Source organism: Rana temporaria, chromosome 10 (genome assembly GCF_905171775.1).
Source record: "Rana temporaria chromosome 10, aRanTem1.1, whole genome shotgun sequence".
In the NCBI taxonomy this organism is placed as follows: Eukaryota; Metazoa; Chordata; class Amphibia; order Anura; family Ranidae; genus Rana; species Rana temporaria.
Genome location: NC_053498.1, coordinates 152,121,225 through 152,146,384, shown reverse-complemented (window position 1 = coordinate 152,146,384; position 25,160 = coordinate 152,121,225). Strand labels below are relative to the sequence as shown.

At 53.1% G+C, this 25,160-nt stretch overlaps 1 protein-coding gene across 3 annotated transcripts in view; it reads left to right on the top strand.

The window, feature by feature from the left end:
* The window catches only part of PRDM2 (PR/SET domain 2), a 59,351-nt gene that overhangs the window by 14,765 nt on the left and 19,426 nt on the right, over positions 1–25,160 (top strand). For all 3 annotated transcript variants that reach the window (XR_005743911.1, XM_040326563.1, XM_040326562.1), the window contains exons 2-3: positions 10,589–10,885; positions 15,010–15,114. Coding sequence is in view for 2 of the 3 variants with exons in the window: in XM_040326563.1 (XP_040182497.1) it covers positions 15,096–15,114 (19 nt within the window). In the remaining variant the exon portion in view is untranslated. The remainder of the gene's footprint in view (positions 1–10,588; positions 10,886–15,009; positions 15,115–25,160) is intronic.

The window sequence follows — 25,160 nt, the reverse complement described above, 5'->3', positions numbered from 1 at the left end:
TGAAGACCCCTCTAGTGATATAAAGATCTATATAAAGGAATCAGGACCTCCTTCCTCCTGATGAAGACCCCTCTAGTGATATAAAGATCTATATAGAGGAATCTGGACCTCCTTCCTCCTAAAGAAGACCCCTCTAGTGATATAAAGGAATCAGGACCTCCTTCCTCCTGATGAAGACCCCTCTAGTGATATAAAGATCTATATAGAGGAATCTGGACCTCCTTCCCCCTGATGAAGACCCCTCTAGTGATATAAAGATCTATATAGAGGAATCAGGACCTCCCTCCTCCTGGTGACCCCTCTAGTGATATAAAGATCTATATAGAGGAATCAGGACCTCCTTCCTCCTGATGAAGACCCCTCTAGTGATATAAAGATCTATATAGAGGAATCAGGACCTCCTTCCTCCTGGTGACCCCTCTAGTGATATAAAGATCTATATAGAGGAATCAGGACCTCCTTCCTCCTGATGAAGACCCCTCTAGTGATATAAATATCTATATAGAGGAATCAGGACCTCCTTCCTCCTGATGAAGACCCCTCTAGTGATATAAAGATCTATATAGAGGAATCAGGACCCCCTTCCTCCTGATGAAGACCCCTCTAGTGATATAAAGATCTATATAAAGGAATCAGGACCTCCTTCCTCCTGATGAAGACCCCTCTAGTGATATAAAGATCTATATAGAGAAATCTGGACCTCTTTCCCCCTGATGAAGACCCCTCTAGTGATATAAAGATCTATATAGAGGAATCTGGACCTCCTTCCTCCTGATGAAGACCCCTCTAGTGATATAAATATCTATATAGAGGAATCAGGACCTCCTTCCTCCTCCTGGTGACCCCTCTAGTGATATAAAGATCTATATAGAGGAATCAGGACCTCCTTCCTCCTGATGAAGACCCCTCTAGTGATATAAAGATCTATATAGAGGAATCAGGACCTCCTTCCTCCTGATGAAGACCCCTCTAGTGATATAAAGATCTATATAGAGGAATCAGGACCTCCTTCCTCCTCCTGGTGACCCCTCTAGTGATATAAAGATCTATATAGAGGAATCAGGACCTCCTTCCTCCTGATGAAGACCCCTCTAGTGATATAAAGATCTATATAGAGGAATCAGGACCTCCTTCCTCCTGATGAAGACCCCTCTAGTGATATAAAGATCTATATAGAGGAATCAGGACCTCCTTCCCCCTGATGAAGACCCCTCTAGTGATATAAAGATCTATATAGAGGAATCAGGACCTCCTTCCTCCTGCTGGTGACCCCTCTAGTGATATAAAGATCTATATAGAGGAATCAGGACCTCCTTCCCCCTGATGAAGACCCCTCTAGTGATATAAAGATCTATATAGAGGAATCAGGACCTCCTTCCCCCTGATGAAGACCCTCTAGTGATATAAAGATCTATATAGAGGAATCAGGACCTCCTTCCCCCTGATGAAGACCCCTCTAGTGATATAAAGATCTATATAAAGGAATCAGGACCTCCTTCCTCCTGATGAAGACCCCTCTAGTGATATAAAGATCTATATAGAGGAATCTGGACCTCCTTCCTCCTAAAGAAGACCCCTCTAGTGATATAAAGGAATCAGGACCTCCTTCCTCCTGATGAAGACCCCTCTAGTGATATAAAGATCTATATAGAGGAATCTGGACCTCCTTCCCCCTGATGAAGACCCCTCTAGTGATATAAAGATCTATATAGAGGAATCAGGACCTCCCTCCTCCTGGTGACCCCTCTAGTGATATAAAGATCTATATAGAGGAATCAGGACCTCCTTCCTCCTGATGAAGACCCCTCTAGTGATATAAAGATCTATATAGAGGAATCAGGACCTCCTTCCTCCTGATGAAGACCCCTCTAGTGATATAAAGATCTATATAGAGGAATCAGGACCTCCTTCCCCCTGATGAAGACCCCTCTAGTGATATAAAGATCAATGGGATCTCTGGATTGATGGTGAATTTTGCAGTTTTTTGTTTATCTTTTTGGGGCCATTTATTTTTATGTTGCTGTTTCTGGACGGAGTTTTGCTTTAAGGATTATTTGTTCATTTTGGGGGGCCTTCACCCCGACATGCCGACAATTCAAATTTTTCAGTTTATTTGTAGACATTTCTCTCATCATGGTGAGCAGGTCCTCCGGGAAGTACAGAGACTAGAAGAGGTGTGTGAATGGCCAACCAAACATGTACATGATATCCGACCATCATGTCTACCATTCTATGACCCAATGTATGTGAAGAATGACAAGGTTCAGGGGTCCCCAGTGAGGGTCCCGGGGGTCCTCCATCATACAAAGACATTGGAGAACCTTGTGGTGAGAGTTTGGTGAAGAATGACGGGGTTCAGGGGTCCCCAGTGAGGGTCCCGGGGGTCCTCCATCATACAAAGACATTGGAGAACCTTGTGGTGAGAGTTTGGTGAAGAATGACGGGGTTCAGGGGTCCCCAGTGAGGGTCCCGGGGGTCCTCCATCATACAAAGACATTGGAGAACCTTGTGGTGAGAGTTTGGTGAAGAATGACGGGGTTCAGGGGTCCCCAGTGAGGGTCCCGGGGGTCCTCCATCATACAAAGACATTGGAGAACGTTGTCCTCTTCTGACCTTGTGGTGAGAGTTTGGTGAAGAATGACGGGGTTCAGGGGTCCCCAGTGAGGGTCCCGGGGGTCCTCCATCATACAAAGACATTGGAGAACCTTGTGGTGAGAGTTTGGTGAAGAATGACGGGGTTCAGGGGTCCCCAGTGAGGGTCCCGGGGGTCCTCCATCATACAAAGACATTGGAGAACCTTGTGGTGAGAGTTTGGTGAAGAATGACGGGGTTCAGGGGTCCCCAGTGAGGGTCCCGGGGGTCCTCCATCATACAAAGACATTGGAGAACGTTGTCCTCTTCTGACCTTGTGGTGAGAGTTTGGTGAAGAATGACGGGGTTCAGGGGTCCCCAGTGAGGGTCCCGGGGGTCCTCCATCATACAAAGACATTGGAGAACCTTGTGGTGAGAGTTTGGTGAAGAATGACGGGGTTCAGGGGTCCCCAGTGAGGGTCCCGGGGGTCCTCCATCATACAAAGACATTGGAGAACCTTGTGGTGAGAGTTTGGTGAAGAATGACGGGGTTCAGGGGTCCCCAGTGAGGGTCCCGGGGGTCCTCCATCATACAAAGACATTGGAGAACCTTGTGGTGAGAGTTTGGTGAAGAATGACGGGGTTCAGGGGTCCCCAGTGAGGGTCCCGGGGGTCCTCCATCATACAAAGACATTGGAGAACCTTGTGGTGAGAGTTTGGTGAAGAATGACGGGGTTCAGGGGTCCCCAGTGAGGGTCCCGGGGGTCCTCCATCATACAAAGACATTGGAGAACCTTGTGGTGAGAGTTTGGTGAAGAATGACGGGGTTCAGGGGTCCCCAGTGAGGGTCCCGGGGGTCCTCCATCATACAAAGACATTGGAGAACCTTGTGGTGAGAGTTTGGTGAAGAATGACGGGGTTCAGGGGTCCCCAGTGAGGGTCCCGGGGGTCCTCCATCATACAAAGACATTGGAGACCCTTGTGGTGAGAGTTTGGTGAAGACCCTTTTCTGTTCTAGTTGGACTGGTTTTGGTAGAAGCAGAAATCAGCCAATTTAATCTGTAGAAGTTTAGAAACCTCCCATCGATCGATCCCTAACCCAACCCCCCCCCCCCCCATCTCAACCCTGTGGCGGGCCGGATTGTGCGTCAGATGCTCCAGGAACTCGTGGTGTCCCCATCTACTAAGAGATAAGCGGCTTTGCTGCAGAGAGAGTCCGCTCCGTCACTTCCAGTATTTCAGTCGGTGAATTCAAACAGATCTAAATCCACCCGGAGGACAGTTAGATAAATGATGGAGTTTACTTTCCCCTGTAAGGGAGGCCGAGGTCCAAGAAGGCGTTTGTACACCAGTCAGACACAACATTATGACCACCACCCTAAAATTCAGTAGATTCCCCTTTCCTGACCCGTCCAGGTTTGGACTCCACTACACCTCTGAAGGCATGCTGTGGTATTTGGCACCAAGCTGTCATTAGCAGATCCTTTAAGTCTTGTAGGTTGGGAGGTGGGGCCCTCCATGGATCGGACTTGTTTTTGGAATTGGAGGCCAAGTCAACACCTCAAACTCATTGTTGTGTTCCTCAAACCATTCTTGAATTCCTCAGACCAGGTCACCTTCTTCCATTGCTCCGTGCTCCAGTTCTGATGCTCACATGTCCATTGTAGGCACTTTTAGCTGTGGACACAGGTCAGTATTGGCACCCTGACCGGTCTGCCGCTACAAAGCCCCATATACATCACATGTATTGGATCGGACTCCCCACTTCCATTCTCCATTAATAAGCCTTGCCTCCCCACCTCCATCAATGAGTCTTGCCTCCCCACCTCCATCAATGAGCCTTCCCTCCCCACCTCCATTAATGAGCCTTCCCTCCCCACCTCCATTAATGAGCCTTCCCTCCCCACCTCCATTAATGAGCCTTCCCTCCCCACCTCCATCAATGAGCCTTGCCTCCCCACCTCCATCAATGTGCCTTCCCTCCACCTCCATTAATGAGCCTTCCCTCCCCACCTCCATCAATGAGCCTTCCCTCCCCACCTCCATCAATGAGCCTTCCCTCCCCACCTCCATTAATGAGCCTTCCCTCCACCTCCATTAATGAGCCTTCCCTCCCCACCTCCATCAATGAGCCTTCCCTCCCCACCTCCATCAATGAGCCTTGCCTCCCCACCTCCATCAATGAGCCTTCCCTCCCCACCTCCATCAATGAGCCTCCCCACCTCCATCAATGAACCTTCCATTCCCACCTCCATCAATGAGCCTTCCCTCCCCACCTCCATCAATGAGCCTTCCCTCCCCACCTCCATCAATGAGCCTTCCCTCCCCACCTCCATCAATGATCCTTCCCTCCCCACCTCCATCTATGATCCTTCCCTCCCCACCTCCATCAATGATCCTTCCCTCCCCACCTCCATCAATGAGACTTCCCTCCCCACCTCCATCAATGAGCCTTCCCTCCCCACCTCCATCAATGAGCCTTCCCTCCCCACCTCCATCAATGATCCTTCCCCTCCCACCTCCATCAATGAGCCTTCCCTCCCCACCTTCTTCAATGAGCCTTTCCTCCCCACCTCCATCAATGAGCCTTCCCTCCCCCACCTCCATCAATGAGCCTTCCCTCCCCACCTCCATCAATGAGCCTTTCCTCCCCACCTCCATCAATGAGCCTTCCCTCCCCACCTCCATCAATGAGCCTTGCCTCCCCACCTCCATCAATGAGCCTTCCCTCCCCACCTCCATTAATGAGCCTTCCCTCCCCACCTCCATTAATGAGCCTTCCCTCCCCACCTCCATCAATGAGCCTTCCCTCCCCCACCTCCATCAATGAGCCTTCCCTCCCCACCTCCATCAGTGAGCCCTTCCTCCCCACCTATGAGCCTTCCCTCCCCACCTCCATCAATGAACCTTCCATTCCCACCTCCATCAATGAACCTTCCCTCCCCACCTCCATCAGTGAGCCCTTCCTCCCCACCTCCATCAATGAGCCTCCCCACCTCCATCAATGAACCTTCCATTCCCACCTCCATCAATGAACCTTCCATTCCCACCTCCATCAATGAGCCTTCCCTCCCCACCTCCATCAATGAGCCTTCCCTCCCCACCTCCATCAATGAGCCTTCCCTCCCCACCTCCATCAATGATCCTTCCCTCCCCACCTCCATCTATGATCCTTCCCTCCCCACTTCCATCAATGATCCTTCCCTCCCCACCTCCATCAATGAGACTTCCCTCCCCACCTCCATCAATGAGCCTTCCCTCCCCACCTCCATCAATGAGCCTTCCCTCCCCACCTCCATCAATGATCCTTCCCCTCCCACCTCCATCAATGAGCCTTCCCTCCCCACCTCCATCAATGAGCCTTTCCTCCCCACCTCCATCAATGAGCCTTCCCTCCCCCACCTCCATCAATGAGCCTTCCCTCCCCACCTCCATCAATGAGCCCTTCCTCCCCACCTCCATCAATGAGCCTTCCCTCCCCACCTCCATCAATGAACCTTCCATTCCCACCTCCATCAATGAACCTTCCATTCCCACCTCCATCAATGAGCCTTCCCTCCCCACCTCCATCAATGAGCCTTCCCTCCCCACCTCCATCAACAAGCCTTCCCTCCCCCACCTCCATCAATGAGCCTTCCCTCCCCCACCTCCATCAATGAGCCTTCCCTCACCACCTCCATCAATGAGCCTTCCCCCCCACCTCCATCAACGAGCCTTCCCTCCCCCACCTCCATCAATGAGCCTTCCCTCCCCACCTCCATCAATGAGCCTTCCCCCCACCTCCATCAATGGGCCTTCCCCCACCTCCATCAATGAGCCTTCCCTCCCCACCTCCATCAATGAGCCTTCCCTCCCCCACCTCCATCAATGAGCCTTCCCTCCCCACCTCCATCAATGAGCCTTCCCTCCCCACCTCCATCAATGAGCCTTCCCTCCCCACCTCCATCAATGAGCCTTCCCTCCCCACCTCCATCAATGAGCCTTCCCTCCCCACCTCCATCAATGAGCCTTCCCTCCCCCACCTCCATCAATGAGCCTTCCCTCCCCACCTCCATCAATGAGCCTTCCCTCCCCACCTCCATCAATGAGCCTTCCCTCCCCACCTCCATCAATGATCCTTCCCCTCCCACCTCCATCAATGAGCCTTCCCTCCCCACCTCCATCAATGAGCCTTTCCTCCCCACCTCCATCAATGAGCCTTCCCTCCCCCACCTCCATCAATGAGCCTTCCCTCCCCACCTCCATCAATGAGCCCTTCCTCCCCACCTCCATCAATGAGCCTTCCCTCCCCACCTCCATCAATGAACCTTCCATTCCCACCTCCATCAATGAACCTTCCATTCCCACCTCCATCAATGAGCCTTCCCTCCCCACCTCCATCAATGAGCCTTCCCTCCCCACCTCCATTAACAAGCCTTTCCTCCCCCACCTCCATCAATGAGCCTTCCCTCCCCCACCTCCATCAATGAGCCTTCCCTCCCCACCTCCATCAATGAGCCTTCCCCCCCACCTCCATCAACGAGCCTTCCCTCCCCCACCTCCATCAATGAGCCTTCCCTCCCCACCTCCATCAATGAGCCTTCCCTCCACCTCCATCAATGGGCCTTCCCCCACCTCCATCAATGAGCTTTCCCTCCCCACCTCCATCAATGAGCCTTCCCTCCCCCACCTCCATCAATGAGCCTTCCCTCCCCACCTCCATCAATGAGCCTTCCCTCCCCACCTCCATCAATGAGCCTTCCCTCCCCACCTCCATCAATGAGCCTTCCCTCCCCACCTCCATCAATGAGCCTTCCCTCCCCACCTCCATCAATGAGCCTTCCCTCCCCCACCTCCATCAATGAGCCTTCCCTCCCCACCTCCATCAATGAGCCTTCCCTCCCCACCTCCATCAATGAGCCTTCCCTCCCCACCTCCATCAATGATCCTTCCCCTCCCACCTCCATCAATGAGCCTTCCCTCCCCACCTCCATCAATGAGCCTTTCCTCCCCACCTCCATCAATGAGCCTTCCCTCCCCCACCTCCATCAATGAGCCTTCCCTCCCCACCTCCATCAATGAGCCCTTCCTCCCCACCTCCATCAATGAGCCTTCCCTCCCCACCTCCATCAATGAACCTTCCATTCCCACCTCCATCAATGAACCTTCCATTCCCACCTCCATCAATGAGCCTTCCATTCCCACCTCCATCAATGAACCTTCCATTCCCACCTCCATCAATGAACCTTCCATTCCCACCTCCATCAATGAGCCTTCCCTCCCCACCTCCATCAATGAGCCTTCCCTCCCCACCTCCATCAATGATCCTTCCCTCCCCACCTCCATCTATGATCCTTCCCTCCCCACCTCCATCAATGATCCTTCCCTCCCCACCTCCATCAATGAGACTTCCCTCCCCACCTCCATCAATGAGCCTTCCCTCCCCACCTCCATCAACGAGCCTTCCCTCCCCCACCTCCATCAATGAGCCTTCCCTCCCCACCTCCATTAATGAGCCTTCCCTCCCCACCTCCATCAATGAGCCTTCCCTCCCCACCTCCATCAATGATCCTTCCCCTCCCACCTCCATCAATGAGCCTTCCCTCCCCACCTCCATCAATTAGCCTCCCCTCCCCACCTCCATCAATGATCCTTCCCTCCCCACCTCCATCAATGAGCCTTCCCTCCCCCACCTCCATCAATGAGTCTTTCCTCCCCACCTCCATCAATTAGCCTCCCCTCCCCACCTCCATCAATGATCCTTCCCTCCCCACCTCCATCAATGAGCCTTCCCTCCCCCACCTCCATCAATGAGCCTTCCCTCCCCACCTCCATCAATGAGCCTTCCCTCCCCCACCTCCATCAATGAGCCTTCCCTCCCCCACCTCCATCAATGAGCCTTCCCTCCCCACCTCCATCAATGATCCTTCCCTCCCCACCTCCATCAATGAGCCTTCCCTCCCCCACCTCCATCAATGAGTCTTTCCTCCCCACCTCCATCAATTAGCCTCCCCTCCCCACCTCCATCAATGATCCTTCCCCTCCCACCTCCATCAATGAGCCTTCCCTCCCCACCTCCATCAATGAGCCTTTCCTCCCCACCTCCATCAATGAGCCTTCCCTCCCCCACCTCCATCAATGAGCCTTCCCTCCCCCACCTCCATCAATGAGTCTTTCCTCCCCACCTCCATCAATTAGCCTCCCCTCCCCACCTCCATCAATGATCCTTCCCTCCCCACCTCCATCAATGAGCCTTCCCTCCCCCACCTCCATCAATGAGCCTTCCCTCCCCCACCTCCATCAATGAGCCTTCCCTCCCCCACCTCCATCAATGAGCCTTCCCTCCCCACCTCCATCAATGAGCCTTCCCTCCCCCACCTCCATCAATGAGCCTTCCCTCCCCACCTCCATCAATGAGCCTTCCCTCCCCCACCTCCATCAATGAGCCTTCCCTCCCCCACCTCCTTTAATGAGCCTTCCCTCCCCCACCTCCATCAATGAGCCTTCCCTCCCCACCTCCATCAATGAGCCTTCCCTCCCCCACCTCCATCAATGAGCCTTCCCTCCCCCACCTCCATCAATGAGCCTTCCCTCCCCCACCTCCATCAATGAGCCTTCCCTCCCCACCTCCATCAATTAGCCTCCCCTCCCCACCTCCATCAATGATCCTTCCCTCCCCACCTCCATCAATGATCCTTCCCTCCCCACCTCCATCAATGAGCCTTCCCTCCCCCACCTCCATCAATGAGTCTTTCCTCCCCACCTCCATCAATGAGCCTCCCCTCCCCACCTCCATCAATGATCCTTCCCTCCCCACCTCCATCAATGAGCCTTCCCTCCCCCACCTCCATCAATGAGCCTTCCCTCCCCACCTCCATCAATGAGCCTTCCCTCCCCCACCTCCATCAATGAGCCTTCCCTCCCCACCTCCATCAATGATCCTTCCCTCCCCCACCTCCATCAATGAGCCTTCCCTCCCCCACCTCCATCAATGAGCCTTCCCTCCCCACCTCCATCAATGAGCCCTCCCTCCCCACCTCCATCAATGAGCCCTCCCTCCCCATCTCCATCAATGAGCCTTCCCTCCCCCACCTCCATCAATGAGCCTTGGCCACCCATCACCCTGTCACCAGTTGGCCGCTTCTCCTTTGTTGGACCCCTTTTGGTTGGACTGGGAACATCCCACAAGAGCTGGGGTAGTGTTGGGGTTACTCTGAGTCCTCTAGGCCAGTATATCTCAGTCAGGGCAAATTTTGGACAATCTCGAGATGCCTCATTCTAAAATGTAAAAAAGGATTCTAATAGGTTTTGCGGTTTCCCCTGTAGAGGAAAAAAGAAATAGGTCAACATAACACAGAAACACCCCCACATGTAGGACACCCAATGTCATGCCGCGTACACACCATCATTTTTCGGGTTGTAAAAAACGGCGTTTTTTAAAAATGTCATTAAAAACGATGGTGTGTGGGCTTCAGAGCATTTTTCGGGTTCTGATTAACGGGCAAATTTTTTTTCGAACACGCTCTATTTTTTCACGACGTTTTAAACTATGTAGTTTTTCGGGTTGTAAAAAATTATCGTGTGTGGGCTTTAACGACGTGAAAAACCCGCGCATGCTCAGAAGCAAGTTATGAGATGGGAGCGCTCGTTCTGGTAAAACTAGCGTTCATAATGAAGATCGCACATTCATCGCGCTGTAACAGACAGAAAAGCGCGAATCGTCTTTTACTAACACGGAATCAGCTAAAGCAGCCCCAAGGGTGGCGCCATCCGCATGGAACTTCCCCTTTATAGTGCGTCGTACGTGTTGTACGTCACCGCGCTTTGCTAGAGCATTTTTTTTTAACAATCATGTGTGGACAACGCCGTTTTAATGATGAAGTTGGAAAAAACGTAATTTTTTCTAGAGCCTGGAAAACTTTGTTTTTTTAGAACCCGAAAAATGATGGTGTGTGTGCGCGGCATGAGAGGTGATTTATTCTTCCTTTTGCACAATGGTACTGACTAGTATTCCTATGTTTCATTTTCTCTCCATCAGTCAGCGAATGTGACCCCAGTGCTGAGAGAGGCCCAGGGGGGTCCAACGTGGATGCTGTGGAGGCAACAGACATCCTCCTTATCAACGGATGACGTAATTGGTTGTCAGTTTGCCGGTGTCTCGGAAGTTGTAATGGTGGACAATGAAATGCCATGGCTTTGTGTAATAGTCAGGCTTCATACACCTTCCGGCTTCTATACAGTTTTTGATCCATTTTTTAGGCATTTTGCCAAGGCACCCCTGAAGAAGCCACAGGCACCCCTGAAGAAGCCACAGGCACCCCTGAAGAAGCCACAGGTACCCCTGAAGAAGCCACAGGCACCCCTGAAGAAGCCACAGGCACCCCTGAAGAAGCCACAGGCACCCCTGAAGAAGCCACAGGCAACCCTGAAGAAGCCACAAGCAACCCTGAAGAAGCCACAGGTACCCCTGAAGAAGCCACAGGTACCCCTGAAGAAGCCACAGGCACCCCTGAAGAAGCCACAGGCACCCCTGAAGAAGCCACAGGCACCCCTGAAGAAGCCACAGGCACCCCTGGTGTACCTGGGCACGCTGCTTGAAAAAGGCAGTTCAAGACATTACTAGCCGGATTCAGAAAGACTTACGCCGGCGTATCTAATGATACACCGCGTAAATCCATGGATGCGCCGTATTCTTGTAATAATATACGCCTGAATTTTGGCTTCCTACGACCGACGTAAGTCTCCTACGCCGTCGTATCTTGGGTGCATATTTATGCTGGCCGCTAGTGGCGCTTCCATTGATTTACGCATTGAATATGTAAATGAGCGAGATACGCCGATTCACAAACGTACTTGCGCCCGTCGCAGTAAGCTACGCCGTTTACGTAAGGCGTACGTCCGGCGTAAAGATAAACCACCAAAAAGCTGGTCTAAGTCATTTAGGGTATGGATGTCGGAACTGCCGTCGTATTTTACGTCGTTTACGTAAGTCGTACGTGAATGGGGCTGGGCGTAGGTTACGTTCATGTCGTTGCCATTGAGCCGTCGTATCTTAGGGCGTAAATTCGACGTGATTCTGAGCATGCACGCGCATGCGCCGTTCGTACGGCCATGCATTTACATGGGGTCACGATTCATTTTATTACAGTACGCCCACTACCTGCCTACTTTGAATTAGGCGGGCTTACACCGGCCCATTTACGTTACGCCGGCGTAAATATGGGGAGCAAGTGCTTTGTGAATACTCAGCTTGCCTCTCAATGTTACGTCGGCGTAGCGCATATGAGCTGCGCTACGCCCGCTTAAACATACGCCGCTCTACGTGAATCTGGCTCTACAATTTTGTCCTGGTCAAAGTTCCTCCAATCCTTACACTTGTCCTATTTTTTCTGCTTTCAACACATCAACTTCAGGGTCAACATGTTTACTTGCTGCTGAATATATCCCACCCACATTCAGGTGTCACTGTAACTAGATAATCAATGTTATTCCCTCTCTGTCAGATTGGATGGAGAGCGTCTGTGATCAGCAATTTTCAGGTCTTGCCACAGATTCTCAATGGGATTTAGGTCTGGACTGTGACTGGGCCATTCTAACACATGAATAGGCTTTGATCTAAACCATTCCATTGTAGCTCTGGCTGTACTTTAGGGTCGTTGTCCTGCTGGAAGGTGAACCCCCCCCCCCCCCCGGTCTCAAGTCTTTTCCTCTAAGATTGTCCTGTATTTGTCTCCATCCATCTTCCCATCAACTCTGACCAGCTTCCCTGTCCCTGCTGAAGAAAAGCATCCCCACCACATGATGCTGCCACCACCATGTTTCACGGTGGGGATGGTGTGTTCAGGGTGATGTGCAGTGTTAGTTTTCCCCACACAGAGCGTTTTGCTTTTAGGCCAATTTTGGTGTCATGTGACCAGAGCACCTTCTTCCACATGTTTGCTGTGTCCCCTCCCCCACATGTTTGCTGTGTCCCCTCCCCCACATGGCTTCTCACAAACTGCAAACAGGACTTCTTATGTCTTTCTTCCTCCAATGTCTTTCTTCTTGTCCCTCTTCCATAAAGGGCAGATTTGTGGAGAGACCACTAATAGTTGTCCTGAGGACAGATTCTCCCCCCTGAAGGCAATTGGATCCTCTAGATCAGGGATCCTCAAACTACTACCCTCCAGCTGTTGCGGAACTACAAATCCCATGAGGCATTGCAAAACTCTGACAGTCACAGACATGACTAGGCATGATGGGAATTGTAGTTCCTGAACACCTAGAGGGCCGTAGTTTTGAAGACCCATGCTCTAGATTATATTTATCAGAGTAAAGGGGGCTGAATACAAATCCCCCCCCCCCCCATACTTTTCACATATTTATTTGTATCATTTTCCTTCCACTTCACAATTATGTGACACTTTGTGTCTCTCACATAAAATCCCAATAGAATACATTTATGTTTTTGGTTGTAACATGTGGGAAATGTCAAGGGGTATGAATACTTTTTCAAGGCACTGTATATACTGATCAGCCTGATCCCCCCCCCTCGCCATGGACCCCACTTGACCTTTGAAGGTATGCTGGGGTACCTGGCACCAAGCTGTCAGTAGCAGGTCCTTTTAAGTCCTGTAAGTTGGCAGGTGGGCGATCTGCAATGGGTGGTGGAATGTGATGGGTGGCGGCCTGCGAGATGGGTGGCGGAATGTGATGGGTGGCGGAATGTGATGGGATGTGGCCTGCGATGGGTGGCGGAATGTGATGGGATGCGGCCTGCGATGGGTGGCGGAATGTGATGGGATGTGGCCTGTGATGGGTGGCGGAATGTCATGGGACGCGGCCTGTGATGGGCGGTGCTCTGTGATGGGTGGCGGAATGTGATGGGATGCGGCCTGCGATGGGTGGCGGAATGTCATGGGACGCGGCCTGGGATGGGTGGTGCTCTGTGATGGGATACGGCCTGCAATGGGTGGCGGAATGTGATGGGAACGCGGCCTGCGATGGGTGGCGGAATGTGATGGGATGCGGCCTGCGATGGGTGGCGGAATGTGATGGGATGTGGCCTGTGATGGGCGGTGCTCTGTGATGGGTGGCGGAATGTCATGGGATGCGGCCTGCGATGGGTGGCGGAATGTCATGGGATGCGGCCTGTGATGGACGGTGCTCTGCAATGGGTGGCGGAATGTGATGGGATGCGGCCTGCGATGGGTGGTGCTCTGTGATGGGTGGCGAAATGTAATGGGATGCTGCCTGCGATGGGTGGCAGAATGTCATGGGATGCGGCCTGTGATGGGTGGCGGAATGTGATGGGATGTGGCCTGCGATGGGTGGTACTCTGCGATGGGCGGCAGTCTGTGATGGGCAGTGCTCTGTGATGGGTGGCGGAATGTGATGGGATGCGGCCTGTGATGGGTGGCGGAATGTGATGGGATGTGGCCTGCGATGGGTGGCGGAATGTGATGGGCGGTGCTCTGCGATGGGTGGCGGAATGTGATGGGCGGTGCTCTGCGATGGGTGGCGGAATGTGATGGGATGCGGCCTGCGATGGGTGGCGGAATGTGATGGGCGGTGCTCTGCGATGGGTGGCGGAATGTGATGGGCGGTGCTCTGCGATGGGTGGCGGAATGTGATGGGATGCGGCCTGCGATGGGTGGCGGAATGTGATGGGATGCGGCCTGCGATGGGTGGCAGAATGTCATGGGATGCGGCCTGTGATGGGTGGCGGAATGTGATGGGATGCGGCCTGTGATGGGCGGTGCTCTGTGATGGGCGACGGTCTGTGATGGGCGGTGCTCTGTGATGGGTGGCGGAATGTGATGGGATGCGGCCTGCGATGGGTGGCGGAATGTGATGGGATGCGGCCTGTGATGGGTGGCGGAATGTGATGGGTGGTACTCTGCGATGGGCGGCGGTCTGTGATGGGTGGCGGAATGTGATGGGATGTGGCCTGCGATGGGTGGTACTCTGTGATGGGCGGTGCTCTGTGATGGGCGGCGGAATGTGATGGGATGTGGCCTGCGATGGGTGGTACTCTGTGATGGGCGGCGGTCTGTGATGGGCGGTGCTCTGTGATGGGTGGCGGAATGTGATGGGATGCGGCCTGCGATGGGTGGTACTCTGCGATGGGCGGCGGTCTGTGATGGGTGGCGGAATGTGATGGGATGCGGCCTGCGATGGGTGGTACTCTGCGATGGGCGACGGCCTGCGATGGGTGGTACTCTGCGATGGGCGGCGGTCTGTGATGGGCGGTGCTCTGTGATGGGTGGCGGAATGTGATGGGATGCGGCCTGTGATGGGTGGCGGAATGTGATGGGATGCGGCCTGTGATGGGCGGCGGTCTGTGATGGGCGGTGCTCTGTGATGGGTGGCGGAATGTGATGGGATGCGGCCTGTGATGGGCGGTGCTCTGCGATGGGCGGCGGTCTGTGAGTCGGTCTGTCCCGGTGGTTCTCACACTCCTGTTTGTTTGACTTGCAGGGAGGAGGAGGTCCCTTCTTGGTAAGAAGAAGTTGAGTCCCGATAAAGCAGAGAAGACAAGCGCCTTTGGAGTCGGTTCAGCCGAGATGAAGGATTCCTCAGACGGTGAGATTTCACATCGGGCTTCATACTTGTAGACTTGTCCCACCCCTGAGGAGTGCAGAACAAGATGGCAGACATTGGCTTCATCAGTCTATAGGTTCAGATATGTAGGGCGGTGTTTCCCTCTATGTAGGGCGGTGTTTCCCTCTATGTAGGGCAGTGTTTCCCTCTATGTAGGGCAGTGTTTCCCTCTATGTAGGGCGGTGTTTCTCTCTATGTAGGGCGGTGTTTCTCTCTATGTAGGGCGGTGTTTCTCTCTATGTAGGGCGGTGTTTCTCTCTATGTAGGGCGGTGTTCTCTCTATGTAGGGCGGTGTTTCCCTCTATGTAGGGCGGTGTTTCCCTCTATGTAGGGCGGTGTTCTCTCTATGTAGGGCGGTGTTCCCTCTATGTAGGGCGGTGTTTCCCTCTATGTAGGGCGGTGTTTCCCTCTATGTAGGGCGGTGTTTCTCTCTATGTAGGGCGGTGTTCTCTCTATGTAGGGCGGTGTTTCCCTCTATGTAGGGCGGTGTTTCCCTCTATGTAGGGCGGTGTTTCTCTCTATGTAGGGCGGTGTTCTCTCTATGTAGGGCGGTGTTTCCCTCTATGTAGGGCGGTGTTTCCCTCTATGTAGGGCGGTGTTCTCTCTATGTAGGGCGGTGTTCCCTCTATGTAGGGCGGTGTTTCCCTCTATGTAGGGCGGTGTTTCCCTCTATGTAGGGCGGTGTTCTCTCTATGTAGGGCGGTGTTCCCTCTATGTAGGGCGGTGTTTCCCTCTATGTAGGGCGGTGTTTCCCTCTATGTAGGGCGGTGTTTCCCTCTATGTAGGGCGGTGTTCCCTCTATGTAGGGTGGTGTTCCCCTCTATGTAGGGCGGTGTTTCCCTCTATGTAGGGCGGTGTTTTCTCTATGTAGGGCGGTGTTCTCTCTATGTAGGGCGGTGTTCTCTCTATGTAGGGCGGTGTTCTCTCTATGTAGGGCGGTGTTCTCTCTATGTAGGGCGGTGTTCTCTCTATGTAGGGCGGTGTTTCCCTCTATGTAGGGCGGTGTTTCCCTCTATGTAGGGCGGTGTTCCCCTCTATGTAGGGCGGTGTTCCCCTCTATGTAGGGCGGTGTTCCCCTCTATGTAGGGCGGTGTTTCCCTCTATGTAGGGCGGTGTTTCCCTCTATGTAGGGCGGTGTTCTCTCTATGTAGGGCGGTGTTTTCTCTATGTAGGGCGGTGCTTCCCTCTATGTAGGGCGGTGTTTCCCTCTATGTAGGGCGGTGTTTCTCTCTATGTAGGGCGGTGTTTCCCTCTATGTAGGGCGGTGTTCCCCTCTATGTAGGGCGGTGTTTTCTCTATGTAGGGCGGTGTTTCCCTCTATGTAGGGCGGTGTTTCCCTCTATGTAGGGCGGTGTTTCCCTCTATGTAGGGCGGTGTTTTCTCTATGTTGGGCGGTGTTTCCCTCTATGTAGGGCGGTGTTTCTCTCTATGTAGGGCGGTGTTTTCTCTATGTTGGGCGGTGTTTCCCTCTATGTAGGGCGGTGTTTCCCTCTGTGTAGGGCGGTGTTTCTCTCTATGTAGGGCGGTGTTCTCTCTATGTAGGGCGGTGTTTCCCTCTATGTAGGGCGGTGTTTCCCTCTATGTAGGGCGGTGTTTCCCTCTATGTAGGGCGGTGTTTTCTCTATGTAGGGCGGTGTTTCCCTCTATGTAGGGCGGTGTTTCTCTCTATGTAGGGCGGTGTTTCTCTCTATGTAGGGCGGTGTTTCCCTCTATGTAGGGCGGTGTTCTCTCTATGTAGGGCGGTGTTCTCTCTATGTAGGGCGGTGTTTCTCTCTATGTAGGGCGGTGTTTCCCTCTATGTAGGGCGGTGTTCTCTCTATGTAGGGCGGTGTTCTCTCTATGTAGGGCGGTGTTTTCTCTATGTAGGGCGGTGTTCTCTCTATGTAGGGCGGTGTTTCCCTCTATGTAGGGCGGTGTTCCCCTCTATGTAGGGCGGTGTTTCCCTCTATGTAGGGCGGTGTTTCCCTCTATGTAGGGCGGTGTTTCCCTCTATGTAGGGCGGTGATTCCCTCTATGTAGGGCGGTGTTCCCCCTATGTAGAGCGGTGTTCCCTCTATGTAGGGCGGTGTTTCTCTCTATGTAGGGCGGTGTTTCCCTCTATGTAGGGCGGTGTTTCCCTCTATGTAGGGCGGTGTTCCCTCTATGTAGGGCGGTGTTCTCTCTATGTAGGGCGGTGTTTTCTCTATGTAGGGCGGTGTTTCCCTCTATGTAGGGCGGTGTTTCTCTCTATGTAGGGCGGTGTTTCTCTCTATGTAGGGCGGTGTTTCCCTCTATGTAGGGCGGTGTTCTCTCTATGTAGGGCGGTGTTCTCTCTATGTAGGGCGGTGTTTTCTCTATGTAGGGCGGTGTTTCCCTCTATGTAGGGCGGTGTTTCTCTCTATGTAGGGCGGTGTTTCTCTCTATGTAGGGCGGTGTTTCCCTCTATGTAGGGCGGTGTTCTCTCTATGTAGGGCGGTGTTCTCTCTATGTAGGGCGGTGTTTTCTCTATGTAGGGCGGTGTTTTCTCTATGTAGGGCGGTGTTCCCTCTATGTAGGGCGGTGTTTTCTCTATGTAGGGCGGTGCTTCCCTCTATGTAGGGCGGTGTTTCCCTCTATGTAGGGCGGTGTTCCCCTCTATGTAGGGCGGTGTTCCCCTCTATGTAGGGCGGTGTTTCCCTCTATGTAGGGCGGTGTTTCCCTCTATGTAGGGCGGTGTTCTCTCTATGTAGGGCGGTGTTTTCTCTATGTAGGGCGGTGTTTCCCTCTATGTAGGGCGGTGTTTTCTCTATGTAGGGCGGTGTTTCCCTCTATGTAGGGCGGTGTTTCTCTCTATGTAGGGCGGTGTTTCTCTCTATGTAGGGCGGTGTTTCCCTCTATGTAGGGCGGTGTTCTCTCTATGTAGGGCGGTGTTCTCTCTATGTAGGGCGGTGTTTTCTCTATGTAGGGCGGTGTTTCCCTCTATGTAGGGCGGTGTTCTCTCTATGTAGGGCGGTGTTTCCCTCTATGTAGGGCGGTGTTCCCTCTATGTAGGGCGGTGTTCCCTCTATGTAGGGCGGTGTTCCCTCTATGTAGGGCGGTGTTTCCCTCTATGTAGGGCAGTGTTTCCCTCTATGTAGGGCGGTGTTCTCTCTATGTAGGGCGGTGTTTCCCTCTATGTAGGGCGGTGTTCCCCTCTATGTAGGGCGGTGTTTCCCTCTATGTAGGGCGGTGTTTCCCTCTATGTAGGGCGGTGTTTCCCTCTATGTAGGGCGGTGTTTCCCTCTATGTAGGGCGGTGTTTCCCTCTATGTAGAGCGGTGTTTCCCTCTATGTAGGGCGGTGTTCCCTCTATGTAGGGCGGTGTTCCCTCTATGTAGGGCGGTGTTCCCTCTATGTAGGGCGGTGTTTCCCTCTATGTAGGGCGGTGTTCCCTCTATGTAGGGCGGTGTTTCCCTCTATGTAGGGCGGTGTTTCCCTCTATGTAGAGCGGTGTTTCCCTCTATGTAGGGCGGTGTTTCCCTCTATGTAGGGCGGTGTTTCCCTCTATGTAGGGCGGTGTTTCCCTCTATGTAGGGCGGTGTTCCCTCTATGTAGGGCGGTGTTTCCCTCTATGTAGGGCGGTGTTTCCCTCTATGTAGGGCGGTGTTCCCTCTATGTAGGGCGGTGTTCCCTCTATGTAGGGCGGTGTTCCCTCTATGTAGGGCGGTGTTCCCTCTATGTAGGGCGGTGTTTCCCTCTATGTAGGGCGGTGTTTCTCTCTATGTAGGGCGGTGTTCCCCCTATGTAGGGCGGTGTTCTCTCTATGTAGGGCGGTGTTCTCTCTATGTAGGGCGGTGTTCCCTCTATGTAGGGCGGTGTTTCCCTCTATTTTGGGAGCGGTGTTCTCTCTATGTAGGGCGGTGTTCTCTCTATGTAGGGCGGTGTTCTCTCTATGTAGGGCGGTGTTCCCTCTATGTAGGGCGGTGTTCCCTATATGTAGGGTGGTGTTTCTCTCTATGTAGGGCGGTGTTCTCTCTATGTAGGGCGGTGTTCCCCTCTATGTAGGGCGGTGTTCTCTCTATGTAGGGTGGTGTTTCCCTCTATGTAGGGCGGTGTTCTCTCCATGTAGAGCGGTGTTCCCTCTATGTAGGGCGGTGTTCCCTCTATGTAGGGCGGTCTTCTCTCTATGTAGGGCGGTGTTTCCCTCTATGTAAGGCGGTGTTCCCTCTATGTAGGGCGGTGTTTTCTCTATGTAGGGCGGTGTTTCCCTCTATGTAGAGCGGTGTTCTCTCTATGTAGGGCGGTGTTCTCTCTATGTAGGGCGGCGTTTCCCTCTATGTAGGGCGGTGTTTTCTCTATGTAGGGCGGTGTTTCTCTCTATGTAGGGCGGTGTTTCTCTCTATGTAGGGCGGTGTTCCCTCTATGTAGGGCGGTGTTCTCTCTATGTAGGGCGGCGTTTCCCTCTATGTAGGGCGGTGTTCTCTCTATGTAGGGCGGTGTTCTCTCTATGTAGGGCGGTGTTCTCTCTATGTAGGGCGGTGTTTCCCTCTATGTAGGGCGGTGTTCCCTCTATGTAGGGCGGTGTTCCCTCTATGTAGGGCGGTGTTCCCTCTATGTAGGGCGGTGTTTCCCTCTATGTAGGGCGGTGTTCTCTCTATGTAGGGTGGTGTTTCCCTCTATGTAGGGCGGTGTTCTCTCTATGTAGGGCGGTGTTCCCTCTATGTAGGGCGGTGTTTCCCTCTATGTAGGGCGGTGTTTCCCTCTATGTAGGGCGGTGTTTTCTCTATGTAGGGCGGTGTTCTCTCTATGTAGGGCGGTGTTCCCTCTATGTAGGGCGGTCTTCCCTCTATGTAGGGTGGTGTTTCCCTCTATGTAGGGCGGTGTTCTCTCTATGTAGGGCGGTCTTCCCTCTATGTAGGGCCGTCTTCCCTCTATGTAGGGCGGTGTTTTCTCTATGTAGGGCGGTGTTTTCTCTATGTAGGGCGGTGTTTCCCTCTATGTAGAGCGGTGTTCTCTCTATGTAGGGCGGTGTTCCCTCTATGTAGGGCGGTGTTCCCTCTATGTAGGGCGGTGTTTCCCTCTATGTAGGGCGGTGTTCTCTCTATGTAGGGCGGTGTTCCCTCTATGTAGGGCGGTGTTTCCCTCTATGTAGGGCGGTGTTTCCCTCTATGTAGGGCGGTGTTCCCTATATGTAGGGTGGTGTTTCTCTCTATGTAGGGCGGTGTTCTCTCTATGTAGGGCGGTGTTCCCCTCTATGTAGGGCGGTGTTCTCTCTATGTAGGGCGGTGTTCTCTCTATGTAGGGCGGTGTTCCCCTCTATGTAGGGCGGTGTTCTCTCTATGTAGGGCGGTGTTCCCCTCTATGTAGGGCGGTGTTTCCCTCTATGTAGGGCGGTGTTTCCCTCTATGTAGGGCGGTGTTTTCTCTATGTAGGGCGGTGTTCTCTCTATGTAGGGTGGTGTTTCCCTCTATGTAGGGCGGTGTTCTCTCTATGTAGGGCGGTGTTCCCTCTATGTAGGGCGGTGTTTCCCTCTATGTAGGGCGGTGTTCCCTCTATGTAGGGCGGTGTTCCCTCTATGTAGGGCGGTGTTCCCTCTATGTAGGGCGGTGTTCCCTCTATGTAGGGCGGTGTTCTCTCTATGTAGGGCGGTGTTCTCTCTATGTAGGGCGGTGTTCCCTCTATGTAGGGCGGTGTTTCCCTCTATGTAGGGCGGTGTTCTCTCTATGTAGGGCGGTGTTCCCTCTATGTAGGGCGGTGTTTCCCTCTATGTAGGGCGGTGTTTCCCTCTATGTAGGGCGGTGTTTTCTCTATGTAGGGCGGTGTTTTCTCTATGTAGGGCGGTGTTTCCCTCTATGTAGGGCGGTGTTCCCTCTATGTAGGGCGGTGTTCCCTCTATGTAGGGCGGTGTTCCCTCTATGTAGGGCGGTGTTTCCCTCTATGTAGGGCGGTGTTTTCTCTCTATGTAGGGCGGTGTTTCTCTCTATGTAGGGCGGTGTTTCTCTCTATGTAGGGCGGTGTTTCCCTCTATGTAGGGCGGTGTTTCCCTCTATGTAAGGCGGTGTTCCCTCTATGTAGGGCGGTGTTTTCTCTATGTAGGGCGGTGTTTCCCTCTATGTAGGGCGGTGTTCCCTCTATGTAGGGCGGTGTTCCCTCTATGTAGGGCGGTGTTCCCTCTATGTAGGGCGGTGTTTCCCTCTATGTAGGGCGGTGTTCTCTCTATGTAGGGCGGTGTTCCCTCTATGTAGGGCGGTGTTTCCCTCTATGTAGGGCGGTGTTTCCCCCTATGTAGGGCGGTGTTTCCCTCTATGTAGGGCGGTGTTCCCTCTATGTAGGGCGGTGTTTCCCTCTATGTAGGGCGGTGTTTCCCTCTATGTAGGGCGGTGTTTCCCTCTATGTAGGGCGGTGTTTCCCTCTGTGTAGGGCGGTGTTTCTCTCTATGTAGGGCGGTGTTCTCTCTATGTAGGGCGGTGTTCCCCTCTATGTAGGGCGGTGTTCTCTCTATGTAGGGTGGTGTTTCCCTCTATGTAGAGCGGTGTTTTCTCTATGTAGGGCGGTGTTTCCCTCTATGTAGGGCGGTGTTCCCTCTATGTAGGGCGGTGTTCCCTCTATGTAGGGCGGTGTTCCCTCTATGTAGGGCGGTGTTCCCTCTATGTAGGGCGGTGTTCTCTCTATGTAGGGCGGTGTTCCCCTCTATGTAGGGCGGTGTTTCCCTCTATGTAGGGCGGTGTTTCTCTCTATGTAGGGCGGTGTTTCTCTCTATGTAGGGCGGTGTTCTCTCTATGTAGGGCGGTGTTTCCCTCTATGTAGGGCGGTGTTCTCTCTATGTAGGGCGGTGTTCCCCTCTATGTAGGGCGGTGTTTCCCTCTATGTAGGGCGGTGTTCTCTCTATGTAGGGCGGTGTTCCCTCTATGTAGGGCGGTGTTTCCCTCTATGTAGGGCGGTGTTTCCCTCTATGTAGGGCGGTGTTTCTCTCTGTGTAGGGCGGTGTTTCTCTCTATGTAGGGCGGTGTTCTCTCTATGTAGGGCGGTGTTCCCCTCTATGTAGGGCGGTGTTCTCTCTATGTAGGGTGGTGTTTCCCTCTATGTAGAGCGGTGTTTTCTCTATGTAGGGCGGTGTTTCCCTCTATGTAGGGCGGTGTTCCCTCTATGTAGGGCGGTGTTCCCTCTATGTAGGGCGGTGTTCCCTCTATGTAGGGCGGTGTTCTCTCTATGTAGGGCGGTGTTCCCCTCTATGTAGGGCGGTGTTCCCTCTATGTAGGGCGGTGTTTCCCTCTATGTAGGGCGGTGTTTCTCTCTATGTAGGGCGGTGTTCTCTCTATGTAGGGCGGTGTTCCCTCTATGTAGGGCGGTGTTTCCCTCTATGTAGGGCGGTGTTCTCTCTATGTAGGGCGGTGTTCCCTCTATGTAGGGCGGTGTTTCCCTCTATGTAGGGCGGTGTTTCCCTCTATGTAGGGCGGTGTTTCCCTCTATGTAGGGCGGTGTTTTCTCTATGTAGGGCGGTGCTTTCTCTATGTAGGGCGGTGTTTCCCTCTATGTAGGGCGGTGTTTCTCTCTATGTAGGGCGGTGTTTCTCTCTATGTAGGGCGGTGTTCCCTCTATGTAGGGCGGTGTTTTCTCTATGTAGGGCGGTGTTTCCCTCTATGTAGGGCGGTGTTTCTCTCTATGTAGAGCGGTGTTTTCTCTATGTAGGGCGGTGTTTCCCTCTATGTAGGGCGGTGTTTCCCTCTATGTAGGGCGGTGTTTCCCTCTATGTAGGGCGGTGTTTCCCTCTATGTAGGGCGGTGTTTCCCTCTATGTAGGGCGGTGTTTCCCTCTATGTAGGGCGGTGTTCCCTCTATGTAGGGCGGTGTTCCCCTCTATGTAGGGCGGTGTTTCCCTCTATGTAAGGCGGTGTTTCTCTCTATGTAGGGCGGTGTTTCTCTCTATGTAGAGCGGTGTTTTCTCTATGTAGGGCGGTGTTTTCTCTATGTAGGGCGGTGTTCCCTCTATGTAGGGCGGTGTTCCCCTCTATGTAGGGCGGTGTTCTCTCTATGTAGGGCGGTGTTCCCCTCTATGTAGGGCGGTGTTTCCCTCTATGTAGGGCGGTGTTTCCCTCTATGTAGGGCGGTGTTTCCCTCTATGTAGGGCGGTGTTTCCCTCTATGTAGGGCGGTGTTCCCCCTATGTAGAGCGGTGTTCCCTCTATGTAGAGCGGTGTTCCCTCTATGTAGGGCGGTGTTTCCCTCTATGTAGGGCGGTGTTTCCCTCTATGTAGGGCGGTGTTCCCTCTATGTAGGGCGGTGTTCTCTCTATGTAGGGCGGTGTTCCCCTCTATGTAGGGCGGTGTTCTCTCTATGTAGGGCGGTGTTCCCCTCTATGTAGGGCGGTGTTCCCTCTATGTAGGGCGGTGTTCCCTCTATGTAGGGCGGTGTTCCCTCTATGTAGGGCGGTGTTTCCCTCTATGTAGGGCGGTGTTTCCCTCTATGTAGAGCGGTGTTTCCCTCTATGTAGGGCGGTGTTCCCTCTATGTAGGGCGGTGTTTCCCTCTATGTAGGGCGGTGTTTCCCTCTATGTAGGGCGGTGTTCTCTCTATGTAGGGCGGTGTTCTCTCTATGTAGGGCGGTGTTTCCCTCTATGTAGGGCGGTGTTTCCCTCTATGTAGGGCGGTGTTTCCCTCTATGTAGGGCGGTGTTTCCCTCTATGTAGGGCGGTGTTTCCCTCTATGTAGGGCGGTGTTTCCCTCTATGTAGGGCGGTGTTTCCCTCTATGTAGGGCGGTGTTTTCTCTATGTAGGGCGGTGTTTCCCTCTATGTAGGGCGGTGTTTCCCTCTATGTAGGGCGGTGTTTCCCTCTATGTAGGGCGGTGTTTCCCTCTATGTAGGGCGGTGTTTCCCTCTATGTAGGGCGGTGTTTCCCTCTATGTAGGGCGGTGTTTCCCTCTATGTAGGGCGGTGTTTTCTCTATGTAGGGCGGTGTTTCCCTCTATGTAGGGCGGTGTTTCCCTCTATGTAGGGCGGTGTTTCCCTCTATGTAGGGCGGTGTTTCCCTCTATGTAGGGCGGTGTTTCCCTCTATGTAGGGCGGTGTTTCCCTCTATGTAGGGCAGGCGGTGTTTCCCTCTATGTAGGGCGGTGTTTCCCTCTATGTAGGGCGGTGTTTCCCTCTATGTAGGGCGGTGTTTCCCTCTATGTAGGGCGGTGTTTCCTCTATGTAGGGCGGTGTTTCCCTCTATGTAGGGCGGTGTTTCCCTCTATGTAGGGCGGTGTTTCCCTCTATGTAGGGCGGTGTTTCCCTCTATGTAGGGCGGTGTTTCCCTCTATGTAGGGCGGTGTTTCCCTCTATGTAGGGCGGTGTTTCCCTCTATGTAGGGCGGTGTTTCTCTCTATGTAGGGCGGTGTTTTCTCTATGTAGGGCGGTCTTCTCTCTATGTAGGGCGGTGTTTCCTCTATGTAGGGCGGTGTTTCCTCTATGTAGGGCGGTGTTTCCCTCTATGTAGGGCGGTGTTTCTCTCTATGTAGGGCGGTGTTTCTCTCTATGTAGGGCGGTGTTTCCCTCTATGTAGGGCGGTGTTTCCCTCTATGTAGAGCGGTGTTTTCTCTTTGTAGAGCGGTGTTCTCTCTATGTAGGGCGGTGTTTCCCTCTATGTAGGGCGGTGTTTCCCTCTATGTAGGGCGGTGTTTCTCTCTATGTAGGGCGGTGTTTCCCTCTATGTAGGGCGGTGTTTCCCTCTATGTAGAGCGGTGTTTTCTCTTTGTAGAGCGGTGTTCTCTCTATGTAGGGCGGTGTTTCCCTCTATGTAGGGCGGTGTTTCCCTCTATGTAGGGCGGGCTTCTCGGCACAGAGACGGTTATTTTACAATCTCTTTCATGTTACTGATAGCCCAGATCTCTGACTAGGGGGAACCAATCCGAGTACTTCTTGATCATGTGATCTGTACTGTGTGTGTATATATATATATATATATATATATATATATATATATATATATATAGGCAATGTAGCTTATAGAATTATCGCTCAGCTTACCAAGGCACGCTGATGCTGCTATAAAGGGTTAACCTTATGATGTAATGACAGGTTTTCTTTAACACTAATGTAATATCATCTATCGGGGT